This window comes from Nannobrachium achirus (assembly GCF_963921795.1).
Source record: "Nannobrachium achirus genome assembly, chromosome: 2".
NCBI classification, from domain to species: Eukaryota; Metazoa; Chordata; class Actinopteri; order Myctophiformes; family Myctophidae; genus Nannobrachium; species Nannobrachium achirus.
This window is the reverse complement of record NC_137811.1, coordinates 43017814-43042147: the sequence shown is the minus strand read 5'-3', so window position 1 is coordinate 43042147 and position 24334 is coordinate 43017814. Positions and strand designations below refer to the sequence as shown.

The 24334-nt window shown below is 43.5% G+C and overlaps 2 protein-coding genes across 4 annotated transcripts in view; one reads left to right on the top strand and one right to left on the bottom strand.

Moving 5' to 3' along the window:
- Positions 1 to 21992, top strand: part of LOC308306165 (sodium bicarbonate cotransporter 3-like) — a gene marked incomplete at its 5' end in the record, with an annotated part of 63747 nt that extends 41755 nt beyond the window's left edge. For 2 of the 3 annotated variants that reach the window (XM_080751066.1, XM_080751064.1), the window contains 12 exons: positions 10007 to 10252; positions 10733 to 10826; positions 11160 to 11321; positions 12228 to 12341; positions 12713 to 12874; positions 13535 to 13786; positions 14585 to 14653; positions 15032 to 15205; positions 16002 to 16133; positions 17257 to 17330; positions 18437 to 18550; positions 19089 to 21992. In XM_080751066.1, coding sequence (XP_080607192.1) covers positions 10007 to 10252; positions 10733 to 10826; positions 11160 to 11321; positions 12228 to 12341; positions 12713 to 12874; positions 13535 to 13786; positions 14585 to 14653; positions 15032 to 15205; positions 16002 to 16133; positions 17257 to 17330; positions 18437 to 18550; positions 19089 to 19170 — 1675 coding nt within the window. In that variant the 3' untranslated portion in view covers positions 19171 to 21992. The remainder of the gene's footprint in view (positions 1 to 10006; positions 10253 to 10732; positions 10827 to 11159; positions 11322 to 12227; positions 12342 to 12712; positions 12875 to 13534; positions 13787 to 14584; positions 14654 to 15031; positions 15206 to 16001; positions 16134 to 17256; positions 17331 to 18436; positions 18551 to 19088) is intronic. The other variant, XM_080751065.1, reaches the window with a different exon arrangement.
- Positions 1875 to 8944, bottom strand: LOC308306414 (complement C1q tumor necrosis factor-related protein 4-like). The gene is made up of 8 exons (XM_080751393.1): positions 8723 to 8944; positions 7690 to 7740; positions 7358 to 7483; positions 4784 to 5063; positions 4224 to 4324; positions 4080 to 4130; positions 3513 to 3638; positions 1875 to 2777 (listed from the first exon to the last, which is right to left on the bottom strand). The coding sequence occupies exons 1-8, from the start codon at positions 8865 to 8867 to the stop codon at positions 2470 to 2472; spliced, it is 1188 nt and encodes a 395-aa protein (XP_080607519.1). The 5' UTR covers positions 8868 to 8944; the 3' UTR covers positions 1875 to 2469.
- Positions 21993 to 24334: the final 2342 nt, after the last annotated feature.

Sequence of the window (24334 nt, the reverse complement as noted above, 5' to 3'; positions counted from 1 at the left end):
CCCCCCCCCCAGCCCGCCCGCCCACCCGCCACCGCCTGCCTGCACACACACACGCACACACACACACAGAGCTGGTTAAACATTTTGCCTCAAGCTAGATGCAGAATAAATGTGCCTCATGCTAGATGCAGAATAGATAATAGATACACCATAAAAATGCTATTATACAGCATACGATTTGTGAAAGTGACAAACGGGCTTCACAGTTATGTCAGGTGTGTTCATATGCTAATGGTGATGCGATTTCAGATCAATTGCTCCAGCCACTGAGGAGAAACGCTGTTTCAGACACTCACTCAGACACTCACTCAGACATTTGGTGAATTATATGTTAGATGATCAATATGAAAAAGGGCTGCTAGTGGGAAAATCACAACCATCTCTTTGTCCAACGATGTTGTAATGCAGAAGGATGTCAAATTTATTCAGGTAAAAAGGGAAAAGTGTTCAGCCCATAGAAGTTTATTTCAAAAAGGTTTTGAAGAACTGCATCCTCTTGCTGTTGCAGTGTTATACTACCCCCTGCTGGTTAGAATTGGCATATCTTATCTCCAACTCAACTTGACACCCAGCACCTTGTTTGCATGTGTGTGTACAATATACAGTGTATGTATATGTATTGGCTTAAACCAATTACCAGCACTTTTAAAAAACATTTTATTCGTTTTATGTATACCGGTACAATACACAGATTACACAATCAATGCCAATGTGGAGTATATTCCTTTTTTCAAAAAAAATCCAGGTTCAGTGCCATTGAAGAGTATACTCGCCAATCGGTCTTTTCATTGTTTTATTTTAAATCTCGGTCTCCTGTAGCCCGGATTATGCAGGAACTCAGTTTCCCATGATGCTTTGGGCGGCTATAAACATCTGCATATCAGCTCGCGCATTCACTCCAATGGTAAGGCAATGCAGAGAAATGCATTCTTCTAGGATTCTTCACTCAGATCGTGTTGATAGTCAGGAAGCGTTTTTATTTTATTTTATTTTTTTCTCTCTCAACGTGCCGTATCTAAGCGGTGGACCATCGTGGTAACAATCTTTCTTTTCTGGGTGAAAGAAGACATGTTCGGTGGACGTTACGCCAGGGCTCCACCAGAAAGACTCGGCGTCCAAAAATTTACCGGGGCGAATCGGGCGTCACAGACCCAGCGCAACGTTGTCAATGGAGCACCCTTCATTGATTAAAAAGGGAACATTCCCTGCGTTGACGCTGAGGTGACGCCCGATGACTGCAGTGGAGCCCTGGCGTTAGAAACAGCATGAACTTACACAATGTGAACACGTTCCGTGGGTCTTCAAAATAAGGTAATGTCAATGAAAAACGCTGGCAAGGTTTACCGACCTGAAGTAATAATTACCACATTTGGTTTCATCATCTCATGATGTCAAAAACGTGTCTGTCTGTGAGCTTATAGGTCTGTATAGTCTACAGTGTAGGCCCTACACGAACTATGCAATTTGAGACAGATAGGCTACAAGTCTACAAGTTATCAAGTTATCATATCAATATTTATTGGAATGTGTAAATCGGTGACAAGGATTTTCCTTGACTTGCTCTCATAACTTTGTCATTGGTAAGATGCGCTGTTGAGGGATTAAGAGTCCAGACCAGGAAGGACACCTTTGTGTGTTGTCCTTGCTGTTGTATCCTACTGACTCACCTGCCAGTGAGGAGCCCCCACCGCCAAACACTCAATGCTGACAGGTGCTGACCCAGCCTGGGCCAATTGTGTTCGTACAGATAGTCGCTCGACAAAGCCAGATGCACCACAGTGGATTCAAACCCACAACCTCTGTGGCGCTTTACCACTGTGTGTATGTACAGTATATGAGCCCAAAAGGGCAGCACAGAGACTTGGAACACTGTGTTTATGTATTTGTTTTAATGGCGCATACTTACAGGACACACAGTAACAGCTGGTTGGTGGTGGAAATGGTGTCACTGAGCCTACACAGTAAAACCCTCAGTGTTAATGTATCCATTGCAACTCTTGAGTCTGTACCCTTATGGGCACTCAGCGTTAAAATGAACACTCATGCCGCATTCCAGGGCAAGCTTGGGCAAGCTTCATGTGTGAGGTATCCTTTCGACACACTTGCCTATGTTTTACACGTCGCTTCAAGTAGATCGACTCTTCTCCCCCGCCTCCCTGTCCCGTTGGAGAGCAATAACTTCCAATCGTATGCTTTTGGAATGCTTGACATCAGCTAAGAAACGTGGTGTCTGAGATTCTCGTTACGAGGAAGCTTTATCATTGTTTTCACAGAGAAAAGAAGCGCCTCTGTGAGCGTGCTGTAATTTTCTATCCATTTCATTCACTTTCTTCTCTCTAGTTTGGAGGATTTACGAACGGGAGGCGGGGGAGTGGGTTCGAACCATTCGATCTACTTTGAAGCGACGTGTGAAAGATAGGCAGGCTTTTGACACAGTACATCTGGGTGTGTAGCTTTGGACGTCCCCTCTTAGCGTTCCGCCATGTCTCCCCTGGTGTCCATGGGGAAGACCAGGAAGGCGGTGAAGGTGCTGTGGTGGTTGCTGTTGTCCCAGATGTGGGTGTTGTGCCAGAGCTTCATGCTCAGCGTGTCTCCCTCCTCCAGCAGCAGGGCGGCGCCGTTGGACGCCGTGTCGCTGCCCTCGCCGGACGGCTGCTCGTGGGCGATCAGCTGGACCACGCCGTTCTTGTAGAGCACGCCGCTGATGGTGAAGTCGGTGGGGCCGTTCACCGTGAAACGCACGTAGTAGACCCCGCGGACCGGAGCCGTGAACACACCTGAGTAGAGAGGAGAGGAAACGACAGAAGGCGTGTGGTTTTTAACAGACAAGAGTCAGACTGATCTGTGCTCGTAAATGGCAATTGTAAAAGTTCAATTCCATCTTTATTTCAGACCCAGGGATATCCATATCACATTGTTCATTTCAGTTTCTGACATACAATGAAGAACATGACAGAACTGAGTGTACAGTAGGGGCCGTTATGACAGCGATGATGTCATTTACTGACTCGCATGCCCTACACATAGGCCGGTTACGTAGCACAGCAGAGCAGGTGGGCACCCCGACACTGACAAACATCTGGCTTTCACTGGGGCTTCTTGGAGCTCTCAGCAGCAGCCTCATAAGCTACTGTGAGTCGTCTGATGCTGCCTTGTCTGTTGCGACACCAAATGTGGTGGGAAGTATACAGTTGTGACTGTAGAGTATTACTATTAAACTACAGACAGATACTCTGTATCTGTCTGTCGGGCGGCCGAGTGTCTAGTCGGGGACCGGCCTATTCAGGAACGATGTAAATAGGGAATGAATGCCCCACCCTCTAATGCAAACCCCATTATACCTGTTGTCATAGGACCCGTTTTGACCATCTGTTTTCCTGTGTCCATTTATGCCCATATATGGAGATATCTGTATCTGTCTGTTTGCGTCCATTTTATGTCCATATATGGAGATCTCTGCAGATACAGTTCTGGGTCCATTTTATGCCCATATGTGCCCATTATGTTGTTACCTGTCTCAGCGTTGTATGCATCACCAACATTGGTCATGACGTCCCGGTAGACGAGTTGTTTGTTGCCAGATGTGGTCTTTTGGAGTCCGTCACCTCCAAGTGATGCTGAGAATGCCACCTTATTTCCTGTGTGAGCAGAACAGGGCCTTATTGAATCTGGAGTACTAAATAATGTCACTATAATGCACATGTGAAATGTGTCCTCTGCATTTAGCCATCCTATAACTACTAGGAGAATTTACCCATCCTATAAATACTAGCTCTGAGTTTAAAGCTTAACCTGGGATATCAAATGAATACGTAAAGTAAATTACTTTGCAAAAACAAAACATGCACGCACGCACGCACGCACGCACGCACGCACACACACCCACACACACACCCACACACACACACACACACACACACACACACACACACACACACACACACACACACACACACACACAATGTTATCCCTCATAAAATCCTACATATTGAGCAATAATTCGTTTTCTAATTGAAATTAATATTGTGTAGAGGGAATGTGTATATATTTGTGTCTGTTGTGTAGTGAAGGTAACTGACCTTTGTGAGCCTTCAGCGTGTTCTCTGTGGCCATCAGTCTCTCTTTCATATCTGCACACAAGTGATAAAACCGTATGATGTTTCACTGAGGGCCCTGGAAAATGAATGATTACTGAACATGTACAGTAAGTGTGCTCATCTTACCCAGGTTGTCGGTCTTTAGCTGGGCCATGGTGGTCTGAAGCTTCTTCAGCTCTGTCATGGCGTCGCTCACCTCCTCACCTGGGTTAGGCTCATTCAGTGGCCTTCATCACAACGAGGAGAAATGCAAGGGATTTGAGAAGAATACACAGGATTAGATTAGATCACGTAGGTGTACTTGTTTGGTTGTATATAAGCTACTGATTTAGGATCGATTTAGTGGATGGGTAATAGCGCCTTTATCCAAAGCGCTTTACATAGATTGTGCATTACATTTACCCATTTACACGCATTCATACACTGATGGCAGAGGAAAAGCATCGGGAGCAATTAGGGGTATTAACTCTGGGGGAACCCGGGATCGAACGGAGAACCTCACGATTCTCATCCATCCGCATTAGTGGCCACTACCTCTGCGTACCCCTAGGGGTACACATACCCCCATTTGAGAAACACAGGGGTAGGGTATAGCTACTAACCTAGCCACAATGAAACGATAGCTTTGCAACTGATTTATTTGACTTAAGCCCTTTGTTCTAAGCTAAGGAGGTCGAGGTTCTTACATGGGGAAGAGTAGGAATCCGCTGAAGGTGCTGTGGTGGTTGCTGTTGTCCCAGATCTGGGTGTTGTGCCAGAGGACCATCTTCAGCCTGTCTCCCTCCTCCAGCAGCAGGGCGGCGCCGTTGGACGCCGTGTCGCTGCCCTCGCCGGACGGCTGCTCGTGGGCGATCAGCTGGATCTCGTTGTCGTTCTTGTAGAGCACGCCGCTGATGCTGAAGTCAGTAGGGCCGTTGATGGTGAAACGGATGTAGTAGACCCCACGAACCGGAGCCGTGAACTCACCTGAGAGGAGAGGGATGTGACGATATGAACATTTCTCATCTACAATCTCTCATTTACGAGCTTGTAGATCGGCTATTTTTTGGCAAAGAGATGTGGTAGAGAGAGAAAAAAAGACTGTATCAAGTATGGATGTTTTACTAATAGAGGGTTTAAATGGTACCGGATATGCAGCTCGGCAAATAAAAGGTGAATTGATCCCAGTGCATGACGGAGGACTATTTCACTATAAATGAAATCTCCACGATACGATTATCATGAGCGTTTTTTTTTATCACGATAAACGATAACATCGCTTTGTCGTCGGGATGGTAGTGTTTTTAAGGAAGTGGAAGGAATAATTACTTGTCTGTTTGTGTGTGTGAGAGAGAGAATTTCAGGCTTGATTGGACTAAGTTGATGAATATTGCTTTTTAATAGCTAATGAGTTAGTTTTTGGTATGTTCTCAGCCACAATGCGCATTGGTCTTCTGTGTTAAACATAGGATCAGAACTGTTGACTAAATAGACTTTCAATCTGTCACCAACGATGGGCTGACAGTGGACTTTGAAGCTGCACGCCCGCACATGCACCATTTGCAGTTTTTGCACTTTGCTAAAGAGGAACACTCACTGGACGCGGAGGCGGCGCGGAAGCGGCGCGCCAAAAAATACGGCCCCGTTATTTTCAATGAACTACCCACACCGGCGGCGTCAGACGCACGCAGTCGCGGGTCTGCCGCCTCGTCTGCCGCGCCGATACGCTGCTGTTCTATTTTTCCAGCGTTGCCGCGCGGTGAACATGTTCTCCCATGATTCTCCCCACCGGGGGAAATGTGGATGTGCTGTGTGGCAGCGCGCCGCATCCAGTTGGGGTTACTGCGCGGCACTTCACGTGCGTCGATAACGCGACGCTGCGCAGCCGCCCGCGTCCAGTGTGTGCTCCCCTTAACAGAACCTGCTGACCGATGTTGAGTGTTATAGCTGGAATTAAAAGCAATGACCGACCTGGTTGATGCATATCAATGGTCCATACATTGTGTGACCTGCTACATTAAGTGGCCTGTAGGTGTCGGATGTTCCAAGGTAAATGCATAATGATGAAAACACAAAGGTTTCCCCATTATGCAAGTAACTATAGAATAAAATGTATATTATACTGGCCGTAGGTCGCATTTACTATCAAAAGCTCCACCGGCTGTCCGTGCGTCAGTGAGTACACTTTTGCCCTGCTCATATCTCCACAACCGTTGCCCCGATCCATGCCAGATTTTGCACACACACTCCTTGACTGCCAAACTACAACCTCCAAGGACCCCCGGAGCCCCAGGGACCCCCAGGTCCCTGGGGGACCCCCAGATGTAAAAAATGACCAAATGTGCTCACACGTCACACGTCACACTTTTTCCCTGCTTATATCTCCGCACCCGTTGACCCGATCCATGCCAGATTTTACACACACACTCCTTGCCTGCCAAACTACAACCCCGGAGCCCCAGGGACCCCCAGGTCCCTGGGGGACCCCCAGATGTAAAAAATGACCAAATGTGCAAAAATGACCAAATGACCACCCCAACGGGGCTGCTCACGGGGAATTCCCGGGGACCACCGACTCCTGGTGCTCCAGAATGGATGCAAAAGTGGTGGCGCCCCCAGTGGAGGACCCCCTGCCACTGCAGCGCACATACAATGCCGTAACTTGGGCTAGGAGCGACCGGGAGAGCCGGGGCCGGTACCTATTCGTCCGCCTCGGCTGCGCGGATACCCCACCCCTCATTTCTCACATGGCCCTCTTCTAGCGCCACCATGAGGCCGATTCTTGCAAAACACATTTTTGGACACTGCTCCTACAATTTTGCCCCTAAAATCACTCAAATCGGTACACAGTATGTCTACACTCATGTCATCAACATGGATCTGTCCCATATAGCGCCACCTTCAGGCCGATTTTTGAAAGCACATTTTTGGACACTGCTCCTCCAATTTTTCCCCTATTATCACGAAACTCGCTACACAGTATGTCTACACTCATGTCATCAACATGGATCCCTCCACATTTTTTGGGGACACTGCTCCCTACTCTTTGTGTATACATGTGACCTACGGTCGCTTATCTCCCGATTAGGGAGTCTTACTGGTACTGTTCATATACAGTATATTGTGGGTTAATAAATAGGCCTACATATTAAATAGGTTATTTCAATCTGCGATAGCTCACGTCCGCATGCTCGTGCGCACGGCCGCTCCACCAGCAAAAGAAATCCAAACCACATCCTTGTCTGTCACCAATATGTAGAAAGTTAGTGTATTCAACCCACCTGTCTCCGGATTGTATGCATTGCCCACATTGTTGAGGACTTCTCTGTAGATGAGATCTTTGTTTCCGGTTGTGGTCTTCACTAGTCCATTTCCTCCCAGTGAGACTGCAAACGCCACCTTGTTTTCTGTGTGAGCAGAACAATGCCTATTGAATCTGGAGTACTAAATGATGATTTGTTCCTTAAATGGATGCCATTTGAGTCGAAAATCTCCTACAGTAACAAAAAAACATTACAAAACTTAAATTAGTGGCCTTAGATAGGTACTTTCATTTTTGATTAGTACACCGCTCTTTGTCCCTAGGAGTCAGGTGGTTAATTATAGCTCTCACCTTTGATAGCAGTCAATTCCTTCTCAGCAAACTCCAAGCGCTCTTTCATGGCTGTAAACATGGAAAGAGAAGGTATGTTTTTCTGAGGGAAATTGCAGAAACATCATTATGTCTTTACCACTAGTATTACAGTTCCCACCAGAGTAGAATGACTATGGTACTCTTATCCAGTTAAACCAATGGGACTTTAGTTTAGTATAACAATAAGACCCAGGACACAGTAACGTGTCTGGGGTCTAATTTGGACCTTTTTGGTATTTTCAGTTGACAGTATTTTCTACAGTGAGTAGAGCAACAGCAGCAGTAGAATGACGAAAGCAATAGAATATTGAATTCCTAGAACACAAGCTTTTAAGGTATCCAATAGCAATGAGTGCAAGGTTGCAAGCCCAGTACATGACAGGGCTGTAGTTTCTTTGACACTGATAATCTGTAAGCCTGAGAGAAAATATATCGTTCTGTAAGGAAACATTGACTTTGATGACTAGAGAGACTTCTGCTGAGTGGGTGCGTTGCGTAATATTACTCCGACCTTGAGTTCGTCCGACTCTCCCCATTACTAACCCTGTCTCTAACCTTAACCCTAACTGCACAAGTAGCCACGTAGTCTGAGTAATGAGACTTTTGGACTGACGTATTCCTCCCGTTTAGTTACAGCATGATCAGAGCAACACATTATTGTGTATACATGCGACATGATGGTCGCTTATCTCCCGATTAGGGAGTCTTACTGGTTAATAAACCCTATTCTTAAGTCTACTTTACCTGCTAATTAATGGGAAATAGTATTAGTACAGTCCACATTGACTGAAAACGGATGCTTTCCCATAGACAAGGAACCTACTTGGGGACGCCCACAACTGAATGGGTAAAGGCTGCTTGGGAGACGGAAGGTCCCACAATGTGTTGAGGTGTCCTGAGCAAGACACTTAACCCCACTGTGCTCACGTCTGACCACTTGGGCAGTAATCTGCTGGGTGAAGCTGAAAACTGAATTCCACTGCAGGATCAAATATGCCTAATTTGAACTCACCCAGCCTCTCCATTTTCAGTTCCTTCATGGCGGTCTGAATCTTCATTAACGCCTCTTCCATTTCTCCTTGGGCGGGCTTGGCTGAGGTGTAGAGCACAAGGCTGGCCAGGGCCAACAATGACAGGAGGGGGAAACGCACTGCCATGGTCTCTGTCAGTACTATGGGACCCTAAACTGGTGGTGTGGACGGGGAGAGAAGCAGCAAGCTAATGTGGGCCATGGACCTCTTTTTATAGTGGTCTATCTATGCAACGATAGTGGCTCGATATTCGTCTGGTTGTTGACCCCTGTTCGTCCAAAATCCACATTACAATTCATGTCCACTCTGGACCTTTACACTTTTACTGTTTGCTGAAGTCTGTGTTTTTTTTTATCCATAAACCTAGTTATCTGATAGTGCTATGTGTACATAATTACTTAATTTCAATGCAGAATGTGCGGTCTCTTTGCCTTTGTGAGAAGGGTTTCACAACAAGTTCACAACACAGTAGACATATCTATTGTCTCATCTGGTATTGTTAGATCTGTTGCTTTGGCTTTGTTTCTTTCACTCTTTAATGTTTTGTAATCTTATATTGTATATTGAAGCAATAAGCCACAAGAGGCGAGTGGTTACCGGGTATTTTACACTGGCTGAGAGGCGTAGGGAGACACAAGGCACAGCCGAGTGTCTCAAACCCTCTCAGCCGGTGTAAAATACAGGTAACCACAAGCGTCGTGTGGCTTATTGCTTTTCTAAAGCGGTTACAATATGGCAACATGAAAAATCATAGACATGTACCAGTTAAAACTGTTCTATGTCACTAATAATTCAATATAAGGTCTGCAGCTACAAGTAAGTAGTTCCCTGCCAGGCTGCAGAAACAACACACCTGTTACTTGCAATCAAGTTCTCTAGTCTAGCTTTACAACACAAGGAAAGAACTAACGCACCTGGGTTTGATATAAACTGATTAAAGGTGTCGGTTATAGTCTCAATACCACAGCAATTAAAGGGAAACCAGCCAATCAGAATCAAGGAATGGAACTAGCCGTTTTAGAAAATTATGTAATGGCCTCTAATTATTTGAGAGTATTGTGACTGAATCTTTTTATTCTGGGACTTTTTCTAAAGCACATTCTACATTTTACACTATTAAACTTCATGATTGGACAGAGATGCCATGCCATTATTAGACACTGCTATTTAGGCCAAGTAGTCTTTCTTTCTGAAATGAATTCTTCATGCATGTAGTTTTACCGCTGTGTCTCTAACCGGATCCATCCTTCTGTGCTCTTCGACAGTGACTACGGCTTGTCCTACCTGTCTCTGAGGACCAGCATTGGCCTGTGGACGGCCTTCCTCTGCCTCATACTGGTTGCTACGGATGCCAGCTCCCTGGTCTGCTACATCACCCGTTTCACTGAAGAGGCGTTTGCTTGCCTCATCTGCATCATCTTCATCTACGAAGCTCTGGAGAAGCTTGTCCACTTGGGACATGACTTCCCCTTTAACATGAACAACCATCTGGACAACCTCACTTCCTACACGTAAGGAGAGCCCAGCAGGGCTGTGTGTTTGTTTTTATTATTTTCTTGGCAGGTGTTGAATGGTATTTGAAATGGCATTTAAAGCATGTGTCACTAGAGCAATCCAAACAGATATAGATGAATTTGTCAATGACGTGCCAATAAAACTCTCTTGGTCTTGGCACATACACAGAGCTTACTTTGGCATACGATACAATGGTGACCCAATATAAAACGAGTGGCACTTAACTCAGGGAAAATAAATGGACAGTATTTTACATTACTACTGTACAACACTGCATAACCCATACTAGACTAAACCAGATAGCAGATGTTAAACCCACAATCCAACTGTATATTCATCCAACTGTATATACGTTTCCATTTTCAACTGTTGTTGATTATATTTTGACACTTGCTTTTCAAGCTCCTTTGAATTGATTTGAATTGAATTGATACTCGTCCCACACTGTAATTTGACTTGTCTGTACTTGGTCCCAGGTGCGTGTGTTCTCCGCCAGCCAATGCTACGGCTGAGACCCACCAGCTATGGAACAACACTGATGACATAGCCTGGAATCAGTTAGGTGTTGAGGTACAGTATAACATGAACTTGCTGCTGAGTACATACAAGGATATTATTGAATCGAATGTGACTACATATGTTTTGGTCCTGTTTTTGGTCTTATACATAGGAACCCTCATTTGGATAGAGGCCATGGGAAAATATATATGTAGCCATAAATTATATTTTTGTGTGTCCTTGTACTGCTTGTAAAACACTTTCTATTTATGAAAGGTGCTATGTAAATTATTTATTGATACTATTACTATTATTATTTGCTTTCCTTTCCTATCATATCAAACAATTGAATGATTGCTCTCTCTCAGTCTCAAACTTCCCTACCATTCTCCCTGTGTATTCTAGGAGTGTAAAAAGCTAAATGGAGAGTTTTGGGGGCCAGCTTGTGGCCCTGAAGGTCCTTACATCCCTGATGTTCTCTTTTGGTCCGTTATCCTCTTCTTCACCACCTTCTTCCTCTCCGGTTTCTTAAAGCAGTTTAAGACCAAACGCTACTTCCCCACCAAGGTCTGTATTCTACCGTTATGTATAAAGATTCATTGAGTTTTTGTCCAATGCTTGACAATTTCAGCTGTATTAGAAGAGGATGTGACTTTAGATTTAAGTGTGATTATGGAGGTCAAAGCCATGCCCTAGCTTATTTTAAATTATCTTAATTATTTAATTATCTTTGTTTTACATTTACTAGCAGATGCTCCTGTCCAGATTGACTTAAAAAGTATGAGATCGTAGTAAGCAGTGTAAGCGTGAGCACTAGTCAACAAATAACAGGATTAATAGACACACTTGCATGAGACGTGAACCGGCCCTGCCAACACTCTTCCTTTGGTTGTGGAGCAGCAATCGGAAGCCAGTGAATGGCAGCCAAGAGAAAGGGGTGGAGACACTCAGACCTCTTTCTGTATGAATAAACACTAGTGTCGCGTGGCCAGACTGTTGACTCCCACAATTTGCAAAAGCTCCTGTCATACAGTGTGGAGAAATGGAGGTCTCCATGAGTAGGATGTGACGCACCCGCTCCGTTGTTGCAGTAGCGGTAACAAGTCCTACTGGAAGCGTTATATCTTCTTTAAATATTTTTTGGGGCGTTATTTCGTCTTTCTCTGGTGTTGTTGGTGTTACTTCCATGATGTTTTCAAATGTTTTCTTAAACTATACTGTACTCACATAACAATAATATGCCACTCGAATGACTCTGTCTGTGCTAGTGTGCTTCTGTTATGTTTCCAATGGGATTACAGTTCAGTACAGCAGTGACTACTTGTAGCCTTTCGGGAGCTGTAGTTCCAGACTCTATATAGCATTCGGAGATTGACTAAATAAACACTAAATGGTCAATTTGCTTAAAAATCTGAGATGTTGCTATAGCTAGGAGAGTGTTTCATTCCCAGTGTTTGCTTTGTGTGCCTGCAGGTCCGCTCTGCCATCAGTGACTTTGCTGTGTTTCTGACCATCCTCATCATGGTTCTGGTGGACTATCTGGTGGGAGTTCCCTCTCCCAAACTGAAAGTACCCGACCGCTTTGAGGTAGTTAAGTGAAGAGTTTCACAAAATGTTTGAGAGAAAGACCTTGTGTGTGTGTGTGTGTGTGTGTGTGTGTGTGTGTGTGTGTGTGTGTGTGTGTGTGTGTGTGTGTGTGTGTGTGTGTGTGTGTGTGTGTGTGTGTGTGTGTGTGTGTGTGTGTGTGTGTGTGTGTGTGTGTGTGTGTGTGTGTGAGAAGATAAGCTTAACCCATTGTCGGGTTAAGGTCTCCCTCATAATATTGACGTAGCAGGTCACTGGCTCCCGGTTCATAAGATTTCCATTCCTGACCCCCCCCCCCCCCCCTTTGAGAAAACATTCATGTGTGTTATGAGGCGATGCCTCCAGTCTAATCTCTAGCATGAATTCCTTGCCAGCCCACGTCAAAGCACCGCGGCTGGCTGATCTCCCCGCTGGGACCCAACCCCTGGTGGACCCTGCTGGCCGCAGCCATCCCGGCCCTGCTCTGCACTATCCTCATCTTCATGGACCAGCAGATCACTGCTGTCATCGTGAACAGGAAGGAGAACAAACTCAAGGTCAGTGCAGCGCTCGCTCATAATGTGCATGAAGCTGCTAATGATTGAGAGATACAGCACTGCATTGTAAGTATAGAGTGTATATTTTGAAGTAAACACTGATCATTCAATTATAAATGAATCATCAGTCTTGAATTATAAAAACTACCTGGCAGAAAATGAATGCTATGCCATTAAGGCCTGAAAATCTGTGTCACTTAAAGCAGATATACCTGTTCACAGCGTGGCACTGACTGCCGCGCTGCGAGCTCGTAGATCTGCTATTTTTGAAAAATCATGAACGTTTGTGCAAGTCTTTGGATATTTTTGACCCGATTCTAAAAATGTCTTCTAAATCCTTCTTCTAAATCATTGTTTCTCAAACCTTTTCATGTCAAGGACCCCCAAGATTACATGCATTTGGCCACAGACCCTCAATCTCAAAATATGTTGTTCCAGGGACCCCCCCCCAGAAGCAAATATTTAGTTACAAATGTTTCGCTTTTAAAAAGATATATTCAAAGACTTGCAAAAAAGAAAATCACGATTTTTCCAAAATAGCTGATCTACAAGCTCGCAGCGCGCTGTGAGCTTGTATATGTGCTATTTTTCAATAGTGAAAGCATTAAATAATTCAAGGCCTAAATGGGTTGTTAATAATCGTCCCATTCACTCCCATAGAAAGGCTGCGGGTACCACCTGGACCTGCTGGTGGTGGCCCTGATGCTGGGCGTGTGCTCCATCATGGGTCTGCCGTGGTTCGTGGCGGCCACGGTCCTCTCCATCTCCCACGTCAACAGCCTGAAGCTGGAGTCGGAGTGTGCGGCGCCCGGGGAGCAGCCCAAGTTCTTGGGCATCAGAGAGCAGAGAGTCACCGGCCTCATGATCTTCATCCTGATGGGCTGCTCTGTCTTCATGACCTCTGTCTTGAAGGTGACTGACACTCCTGTCTCTTAACCCACTAAGACCTGGAGAAATACCTAAAAAAAGGTCTTCTAAATCCTAACAGTTTTCTGAAAAACGTATGTTTCTATATCAGTGGAGCTCAAAATTTTTAATGTCAAGGACCCCTTGAATTATATGTGTTTGACTGCAGACCCCCATCTCAAAACATTTTGTTCCAGGGACCCTGAGAAAGAAAGATTTGAGTTACAAATGTTTTCTTAAAACATATACATGTATGTCTGTCTGTCTGTCCGTCCATGATTTTAGCTCGCGGTGCTGTGAGCTTGTAGCTATTTTCTAATTGTTAAAACATAACACTATGGTTAAAGTGGGAAGGTTTAAACATAATTTTATGGTTAAAGTGGTTAAAATAATGGTAAGGAATATGATGTTGGTTAATTAATTCCATAGGATTTCTTTTTACATACTGGGGATTTCTATTCCCAATGTGTACCAACATTTCTTCCTACACACGCCGAGTGTCGCTACATGTCGTAATGAATGTGACCTGATGGAGGAGAAAGGAACTGGTTGGAATAACTTGTGCCTTCCACGCTCTACTTCCTACCGGGAAAGCTCCCCCCTGTCAGGTGATAAGTAGCCTCGGAAACCCAGGTGATAAGAAGCGGCCTGTTCACGCGTGAGCTCAGTTCGGAGCCCTCACCAGGGTGGCAGAGGGAGAGTAGCGCCCAGGATTACAGCTTAGGCAATTGGCACTGAGTGAAAAATGCATGGGTTATAAAAATGAAAGAGTTAAGCAATCATTGTATTTCTTTCTCTGTCTAGTTTATCCCTATGCCGGTACTCTACGGTGTGTTCCTGTACATGGGAGCCTCTTCACTCAAAGGAATCCAGGTATGTGTGTGTGTGTGTGTGTGTGTGTGTGTGTGTGTGTGTTTGCGTGTGTGTGTGTGTGTGTGTGTGTGTGTGTGTGTGTGTGTGTGCGTGTGCGTGTGTGTGTGCGCGCGTTTGTGTGTGTGCGCGCTTGCACTGATGTTACATGAGACAGAACTTTTGCATTCAAATCATTTTGCAAAAATCTTTTAGATTGACTGTGACACTACAGTATAGTGTGTGTGTGTGTGTGTGTGTTACAGATTCCTTTCTATTTCTGATGCTTATGTGACAATGCTCTGATACTCTCGATAGTGTTAATGTATTTACTAAAACAGAACACCGGTGAGAGAGTTTAATTAATGTGTAATCTGGCTCCCGGTGTCTGCCCCTTTATAGCTGTTTGACCGCATCAAGCTGTTTGCTATGCCAGCCAAACACCAGACAGACCTGATCTACCTGCGCTACGTCCCTCTGTGGAAGGTCCACGTGTTCACCGTGGTCCAGCTGACCTGTCTCATCCTGCTGTGGGTCATAAAGGCCTCGTCGGCAGCTGTCATCTTCCCCATGATGGTAATGACTACGCACACGCACACACACACACACACACACACACACACACACACACACACACACACACACACACACACACACACACACACACACACAGGCACGCACACCAACACACTTTTCATACCGTCCGTCCTTCAGGTTGTATAAAGTCAACGGGTGTGGACGGGAGTGGGTTTGTTTTATATCAGAAACAGCAGAAACGCTACCAGAAGCAAGACGCAACAGCAGAGCAGCCGCAGCGTGTTGACTAGCTGTGTAGAGAGAGGGGGAAAGTCAGAGTTGAACAGATCCATGGATGGACATGAAACGTGTCAAAGTGAACTCATATATTATCATCAAAATAGGACACAAATTCCATATTGAAGCGTGCGAGGCGATGGTGTTGAGTGGATAACATGAATGTGTTTGTGTGTGTGCGTGCATGTGTCAGTGTGTTGCAAGGCGAAGCTCTCAGAACAGCCCCCGTGACATTTTGTATTCATTATATTATGTATTATTGCTTTGCTCAGGCCCGACTCAATCTGGATAGAATCCTGTAGTATGCAGAGTCCCCGACTTTTCAAAACGGCTAGTGTGAGCCTGTTTAGATTATCCGGTCAGAGAATCTTAAACAATTATCCTGTAGTGTTTAATGCTACCCGATTTCATCGCGCCTGATGATCTGCTAATGTATGGCCAACTTAAGGCATTGATTCTCAAATGTTTTAATTTCAAGAACCACTGTTTTGGTTCGGTTGGGTCTGGCAGTACTGGCCAGACCCAACTCTGAACAAAGCGCCTCCCTTCTTGGCTGTAGGTACTGGCTCTGGTGTTTGTGCGGAAACTTTTGGATTTCTTCTTCACCAAGAGAGAGCTGAGCTGGCTGGACGACCTGATGCCCGAGAGCAAGAAGAAGAAGGAGCTGGACAAGAAGAAGAAAGAGAAGGAGGCATGTTCCATCCATATCACCACTAGGGATGGGACGATACATTTCACGATAATCGTATCATGGAGTTTTAATTTATCGTGAAATTATCCTCTGTCATGCACTGGGATCAATTCACCTTTTATTTGCCAAGCTGCATATCCGTTACCATTTAAACCCTCTAGAATTGGTAAAATGTACTTTTTTCACTCTATCAAATGTCTTTGCCAAAAAATGGCCAATCTATAAGCGTTGCGACGCATTGTGAGCTTGTAGTTCTATTTTTTGGCAAATGTTCCGTCCCAGGATAATGGATTATCGTAAATCGTGATTTCTTTTGTCACAATAATCGTGATATGAAATTTTCATATCGTCCCATCCCTAATCACCACCCACACACATTGGACGTGGATATAGTGAATGGTTTTAAGCCAATGAATCTCATCATGATATCAGGATATGCTATATTATTTCCATTCATAATTCTCTTACATAAATGCTCCACCATAATCCGTTAAGTGTTGCTGAAAACACATTGTGATTTGTGTGCACTCCAGGAAAGATTTCTAGAAAATACTTTTCTGGCACAAATGTTAAACGTATGAGCCTACACAAGTCTTACAAAAAACACGTGACTGATGTTGACAAATTCTGTAACCCTATATACTTCTTTGTGTGAAGTATTGTAGTGAATATAGTTAACTGATCTACAACCCCTGCGATTTTGATTTATTTCTGTACCTAACTGTTCATGACTAGCATAGCATTTACAAGCATAAACGTGTTCATAGTTGAGTTGCAGTACCCTCTAGTGGATGGAGTGACACACAGACACACATTACATTTCTTACATAGAGAAATGCAATGCAGTAACCCTTGTAAATAAGAAGTACGGACTACGGAGTGCACCTGAGTGACACATGTTTTATGTTCTTTTATTCAATGTCTTGTCTTTGTCTGTCTTTGATTGATTTATTAATTGAATGCTTTATAAGACAGAAATGTAAACAGACGTGTGTGTGTGTGTGTGTGTGTGTGTGTGTGTGTGTGTGTGTGTGTGTGTGTGTGTGTGTGTGTGTGTGTGTGTGTGTGTGTGTGTGTGTGTGTGTGTGTGTGTGTGTGTGTGTGTGTGTGTGTGTGTTCTCAGGAGGTGCAGCAAATGCTGGAGGAAGTGGATGCAGTTGACCACCCATACACCAAAACTAAGGCCAGGTCAGTGAGGTCAGTTGGTAATGAAGTGAAGCCCAGTTGGCATCTTTCTTAAAAGCTAGCTCTGGGGTACACCACTGATCACTGACTGAGTAAAAGCTAGCTCTGGGGTACACCGCTGATCACTGACTGAGTAACGTCTAATTCTTCACACCAGCAGCCTGTGTGGAGTTTTAGTGCAACGTATATGGAGACTGAGTGTCTCAGCATCTTTCCACATCATCGGGATGCCCAACAGTATAAAGCATTGCATCAAAATTGAGATTTTCATGCCTGTGCACGGAGGCATATAGCACCATCGCTGACACTGCTAGTGTGAATTCAGTGTAAGGGCACATACCACATCAATAAGACTGTATAGACCTTCCCACAGTGGACCGCATTGTTGAACACTTTGAATGGCATAGTTTTGCCATAACTAATATAGATTAGCTGCCAAGGCTTTTTTCCTATTTAATTGTATTTATCAGATTTTCGGCGGCTCCGTGCACGCAGCTCGTGCACATTGTACGCGTGAGGGTTCTGATTCACGGCCACGAAACGCAAAGAAGAAAAAATGACACCGATGATCTGTGAAGTTATGGTCCATAGAAAACAGGCCGTTTTGACCAAACGCGCGATATGGGAAAAGAAGGCGAGATATATGCATTTCTCTGCAGCCAGGATAAACACAACTCAATGGGCGGCGGAAGTCGCCGGATGTAGTATTCCGCAAGGCATCATGGGAAATTGAGTCCCCTCGCTCACTCCTGGCCGCTGCAGTGCGGGGGCTAACACGGCAGGTAGCGTGTTAATGGGGACGCAGCACTCCACAGGGGGAATCGTTAACATGTGTGGTAACATGTTATGCACTCCAGGTGTTAAATGCCCCCCCCCCCCCCCCCCAAAAAAAGATTGAAGCTTACTTGTTTGTAAATGATGGAGACCACATTAAACAAGGTTCAGTCTTTTTATGTAGGGTGTATGCGTGAGTGTGTGTACTGTGTAGACCTGTAGTTAGTAGTACATGTGTGTATGTGGTGTCACCGTGTCAGTGACCTGTGATTATTACATGTGTGTGTATGTGCTTGTGTGTGATTCTGGAAATAAGTTTGATGTGGTTTATTTCTCCCCTGCAGTGCTGACCCATCTGTAGTGAACATTTCAGATGAAATGGCTAAAATGGGCATGTGGAAAGCTAAATCCGTCGCTGTGAACTCTGAATGTGCCAAAGCTCTGAAACCTTGTCCAAGGTAGCTATGACAAACCCTGCCCCCACGATTCCCCCTTGGCTCTCCTCTCATGTCTCTCTCTTCTTCCTCCCCAAATTAAAATATCTTGTTTTATCTTAGTATGTATTTATGTATCCATAGTGTTGCTTACATTTAGCGAGATTCTACTGCTATTGGTGTTTCTATTGTCTCATGATATTTAGCATAGTGAGAGCAATCTTACCTTCTACAACACTGCACTGAGAAATGATTATCTGAAGCCATATCGTTGCTGTCGTGCAGAAAGAAACCTCTTATCTCCATATTTTAACTTTTCATGTTTTTAGGTAAATTCATTCCCTACTTGATTATACTACAGTGTCGCTCAAAAATAGCAGATCTACAAGCTAAAAACGAAAGCGTGAAGCAATGCATTTCGAGCTTGTCGATCTGTCATTTTTGCTCTTTTTTTACTGGAACAGTTTTTGGACATATGAGCTTTCCACCCGACAGAGATATATATATTGGGGGTTTTATGCATTGCGACGATGACAACAATTCCACCATTTCGTTTCCCCAGCCAGGAGAAGGTGTCGAGTGTCCAGATTATTGTGGAAGACGAAGAGGCCCAGAAAGTTGTGGATGCAGAGACCTCCTTATGAGCCACCGCCTCTCCCCTGCACCGAGAGGCACTGTCACTGGCACTTTGAAAACTGAGGTGACAGGTGTGGGTGGGAGGGTGGGTGGGTGGTGGAGGACCCCCACGGCTTCGGCCTCGCCACGGTACCTGTCCTATTGTTGGTCTTTGAGAAAGGTGATACTTTTTATTTTCTCATCGTTTTATGGTGAAACATGCTGACAACTCTGTGAGAGCATCTTGGGAGTGAAGATGGGGGTCGCTTTTTAGAGAAGAGATCCCCCAGGTCTAACCATACCATATATGGAGGTGTCATTTAGCATCCAGGTCCTGGCAATGACTCTTATTTCACAGACTGACTCTCATTACCTACCCATAGAAGTCAACAGCTTCATTCACTTCATCAGAAGTGCTGTATTAATGTGCTGATTTTCCATGAAGTGCTGAACCATAGCTGTGCCTGCCCTCTAGTCAAAGGTACCTAAACAGTCTCAAAGAGGACTCCCACAATCCCCATATCTATCAGGCCTAATCATATACTGTATCTACAGACTTTTGATGTTTTGTAATGCACCTGAAGTTATTTTAATTGAATTTGTTTTATATTTTATATGTTTTCAAGAAGCAAATAAGGCCTCTCCAAATGTTCCAAACACATGTTAGGCTGTGTTTTTATTTAATCCGTTATGCTGATTTAATGTTAATGTTCTGTGATGAATTCTCTCTCTCTCTCTCTCTCTGTGTGTGTGTGTGTGTGTGTGTGTGTGTGTGTGTGTGTGTGTGTGTGTGTGTGTGTGTGTGTGTGTGTGTGTGTGTGTGTGTGTGTGTGTGTGTGTGTGTGTGTGTGTGTGTGTGTGTGTGTGTGTGTGTGTGTGTGTGTGTGTGTGTGTGTGTGTGCGCATTCTTGTGCTGCTGTACCTCACTTTATTGCCTATAGTGGCCAACTGAAATGTCAAAGCCACTGTCACCATAGTTACTTCCTACAGCATCAATAAACGCTGTCTGACAGTTCTCACAATGTGTGGATCATATTTGAAGTAAGGGACACACTGTTGCTACTTAACATTTCACACAGTCGAATTACAGTTCATTGTGCAGACGAAAATTGTGTCTCTTAATAAGTGCCTCCAAACTAAGGAATACTCACAAGTGGGACATTTGTTATATTGTGCTGGATAAAGAAAAACGCTTTGCAATCTAAAATAAAAGATGTAAGGTTGAATTTGGAAAACTTGCACAGAACTCTTGAGTGTCTGCCTTAGTTTTGATTGTCACCAGTTGGCCTTGCCTTGATTTCCATGTTCGAACCAAAATTACTGTAGGATCTGTTGATGGTGCCTGTATCACGTTATTACATTTTCCCAGCATCTAAAATGATACACAATCAATAATGTTAACTTACAATGCTAGTGATTAAAAGCCAGTTGATGAAAGAAATAATTACTGATGGCCTGATGACTGATTATATTATAGAGGTCAAACCCATGTTCTATAACTGAAGACCATCTTCCAAATGGATAGATAGGAAAGATGAGGGTTTTTTTTACCTGCAAAAAATAAGGAATTAAACGGACACCAAATGTAATTCTGTATACTGGTAAAAAGAAATGTGATGGATTATATAATAGATTTTAAGCCATTGTCTAGACTCTAGACTAGAGTACTCACTGCTTGGATTTGGTGTAGAGTACTAACACCCATGTCTAGTTGGCTCTGTAAAGGAGCAACCTTCTATTGATGGTTGCAGTGAAATACTGTATTTCTTCTGCGTAATTGATTTTTATGTTACTTGATTCATTATGTTTACAATATCTTGTGTCTGTCTAGTATGTAAGCATTTATATTTATTTTGTAAATGGAAGCAGCCTGTGAATGGTGAGAATGAACGTTAAATGTGTGTTTTTGCTGGCCTATATCAATTTCCAGGATTACTTCTATAGGAATACATCACACATTGTAGGCCTAAGTGTACGTATAATGTCTGCATTGGTTTTCATATTAAAGCCATTGTTTTTGTTTTTGCGGTTTGTTTTTACACTGTGCACATTGAGGTTATAAATGTACAGTAGTGATTAATCTACCCCTTACCACAGAGTCACAGACTACTTGCAGCCATCAGTATTCACTGGTTTCAATCAGAAATTATATTCTGCTTGTAAAGTAATTGAAGAAACTTAACATAGCTACTGCAAATATGTGATGGGTGCATGACAAAAACACATAGTTGAAAATGGTTGTATATTTTAATAGGAGAAAGGCAATATTGAAGTAAATGAAATGATATTCTTTCAACATCCAAAGTGTTTTATATAAATGTTTATAGAAAGGGTGGGTCATATGGAAACAATGGGCTAAAACAACTCATTTATTTAGATTTGTCCTGTATATACAGTATACAGTATACAGTCCTGTGTATACAGTAGTACTTTACTGACTTTAGTATGTCAATTGGTTTAGAAAACCAAACTATACATTCCAGTTTCATCTGTCTTTGCTTAGACCAGAGCTTTTCATAATGGTCTTCCAATGCTAGATAGACAGCTAATTAGTATCTCTTAGTAATTCCGTCTTCATACAGTGGTTTTGCATAACTATTCAACACTCCAACAACCTCCAAGATTGCACAAATGAAATACAATTCCATACATAAACAACAATACAATTGCCTTAAAAGTTGCATCTGCCCGTCTACCCCTTTTTATTTTTTTATGAAGCCACTATTTAATTATTGAATCATTGCTCAGACTGTGCATCTCAAGGAAGGTTGTTCTTCTATAGCTGTTAATACTTTGCAAATGTATAAAGAAATGGGTACAAAATAATGTGTAAAATAAAGCATTTGGATAAGCCAGTGTGTATTTTTGGATCAATTAGGAAGAGGAAGTTGCATCACATCACCCAGGCTGGGACTGACTAAAGGGCCGTCCTTCAAAGTCCAGACATGTCCATGCAAGAAGGAGACTTGAATGAATCCACAGATGGGCCAATAATCACTTGAGTTACAAAGCTCAGTGGCTGAGAGTAGAATAAACATACTGTAGATATGAAACACTAGATACCTCATCCACCTCTGCAGTTCATTGCAGTGATGTGTAACAACTGGAGGCAGGATGTGCAAAAAAGGTTTTTTCGGGGACTTACCAGTAAGACTCCCTAATCGGGAGATAAGCAACCGTTGGTCGCTTATCTCCACAAATATCACAACCTCCACCTCTCACGTCATACGGGTAGCCATAGTTACACCTGGAATGTTGAATCTCCATATATGGAGATAACCTACGCATCACACAAAGTCTGACCTCACCAGCCCATACTTGGGCATGGACGACTTATATCTCCATATACGGAGATGGCCATATATGGAGATACGATGACATCACAGAGTCCACAGCTGATGATGTGGCTTGATGTCATACAATACACAAACAAGCCCTATATAAAGGGGCAATTCTCACCAGGGAAGAGAGCATTGCCTGGAATGTTGAATCTCCATATATGGAGATAACCTACGCATCACACAAAGTCTGACCTCACCAGCCCATACTTGGGCATGGACGACTTATATCTCCATATACGGAGATGGCCATATATGGAGATACGATGACATCACAGAGTCCACAGCTGATGATGTGGCGTGATGTCATACAATAAACAAACAAGCCCTATATACTGATGCGATACGATGACATCACAGAGTCCACAGCTGATGATGTGGCGTGATGTCATACAATAAACAAACAAGCCCTATATACTGATGAGCAGGGCAAAGGTGTCGTGTGACCGACCGACGGACGGACGGCCGGTGGAGGTTTTCATAGTAAACTGCTCCCTGACGGTCGCAATCAATTCAACAGAGCTTTATTGGAAAAAGTGATTCACGCGAAAGCCATGCAGAATCCCTCGGTTCCTAGATGCAACTGTCTGCACCCCATGACGAACACAGTCCTGGGTGGGCAACCCGGCCATGCGGAGATCTTTCTAAACATTTTCTTTAAAGTATCTGCTGACAAATCTAATTTTGGCTTTGAAACTTTACTATTGGAGCATATGTATCAATAAAGAAAATAGTAAAAATGCCAAAGGTTCTTAAAAGAAATGTATTAGTCAACCAGACTTGTCCGACTTTCTTTTTTCCATCTTTCCGGATAAACTTTATTTTGCCTCGCTACTCCTCCCATAGTTTTGGGGTCACGTACTTGGGACATATGTCAAATCGACAGCCTCATCAGGACTCGTCTGCTTGCATTTTGCTAAGAGATACGTAATATATTCATTTATATTTATTTATTGGTGAATTAATTTTCTCCATTGACTTGAATGGGAAAATGCAAAAAATAAACTTTTCCCAAATATGGAGATGACTGACATCATAGATGTCTGAGGTCATAGACCACATGAGACTGACACAGTATGTCCATATATGGGCATTCCAATATATGGACTTAATATTGATGACATCAGGGATATCCATATATGGGCTTAAAAGGGACAAGGACGGAATTCATTTGCAAGTGTGACTCACGTCACGGCAGCCACACTTGCAATTTCCCAGAATTGCATCTTTCTAGTAAGCTGGTTGTTCCTATCTTTTACATGGCTGTATTATATGAGTGTTACAATGTATAAAACAGCTGCATGATGCCAGCAGTCCAAGGGATATCTGGCCTGTTCTGCCATTTCCACCTGGGGTGAGATAAGCAAACATTAATCATATAAAACATTTATCTGAAAACATTTCATAACTAACATCTCTCCAGCAATAGATAATACATTTTCATGTGAGTTGGAAGAATGCTGTGCTGTATTCGCTGTACATTTTGTAGTTGGTTTACCTGATATGTCGCTGTTGTAGATAGGATTGGAGATGCTGTGGTTGGTGTAGTTCCTGTGGCAAAAAATAATAAGCATAGAATATAAAATTGTGTCAAAACATTACACTACACCACCTATCCTATAGGGCAGAGTGCACTGAATGGTTCCATCTATTTTATTCTTTAGTACTAATGTGACTTAAGTGAATGTCAGGGATTTCATGACAGTGGAAACCCTGGTTTATGAACTGTCCAGCTCTAGTCTTTAATAAACAGAATATACATTTTCATGTGTGTTGTAAGAACGCTACACAGTACACTGTATATTTTGAAGTCCTTTACTTGATGTAGCTGCAGTTGTTGGAGGCATGGTTGGTG

Coding starts and splice junctions, on each gene's coding strand:
- LOC308306414 (XM_080751393.1), bottom strand. CDS start 8,867: ATGGCAGTGCGTTTCCCCCTCCTGTCATTGTTGGCCCTGGCCAGCCTT. Junction 7,741..8,722: donor ACTGAAAATGGAGAGGCTGG/GTGAGTTCAAAT, acceptor CCATGTTTACAG/CCATGAAAGAGCGCTTGGAG. Junction 5,064..7,357: donor TGCATACAATCCGGAGACAG/GTGGGTTGAATA, acceptor CTCTCCTCTCAG/GTGAGTTCACGGCTCCGGTT.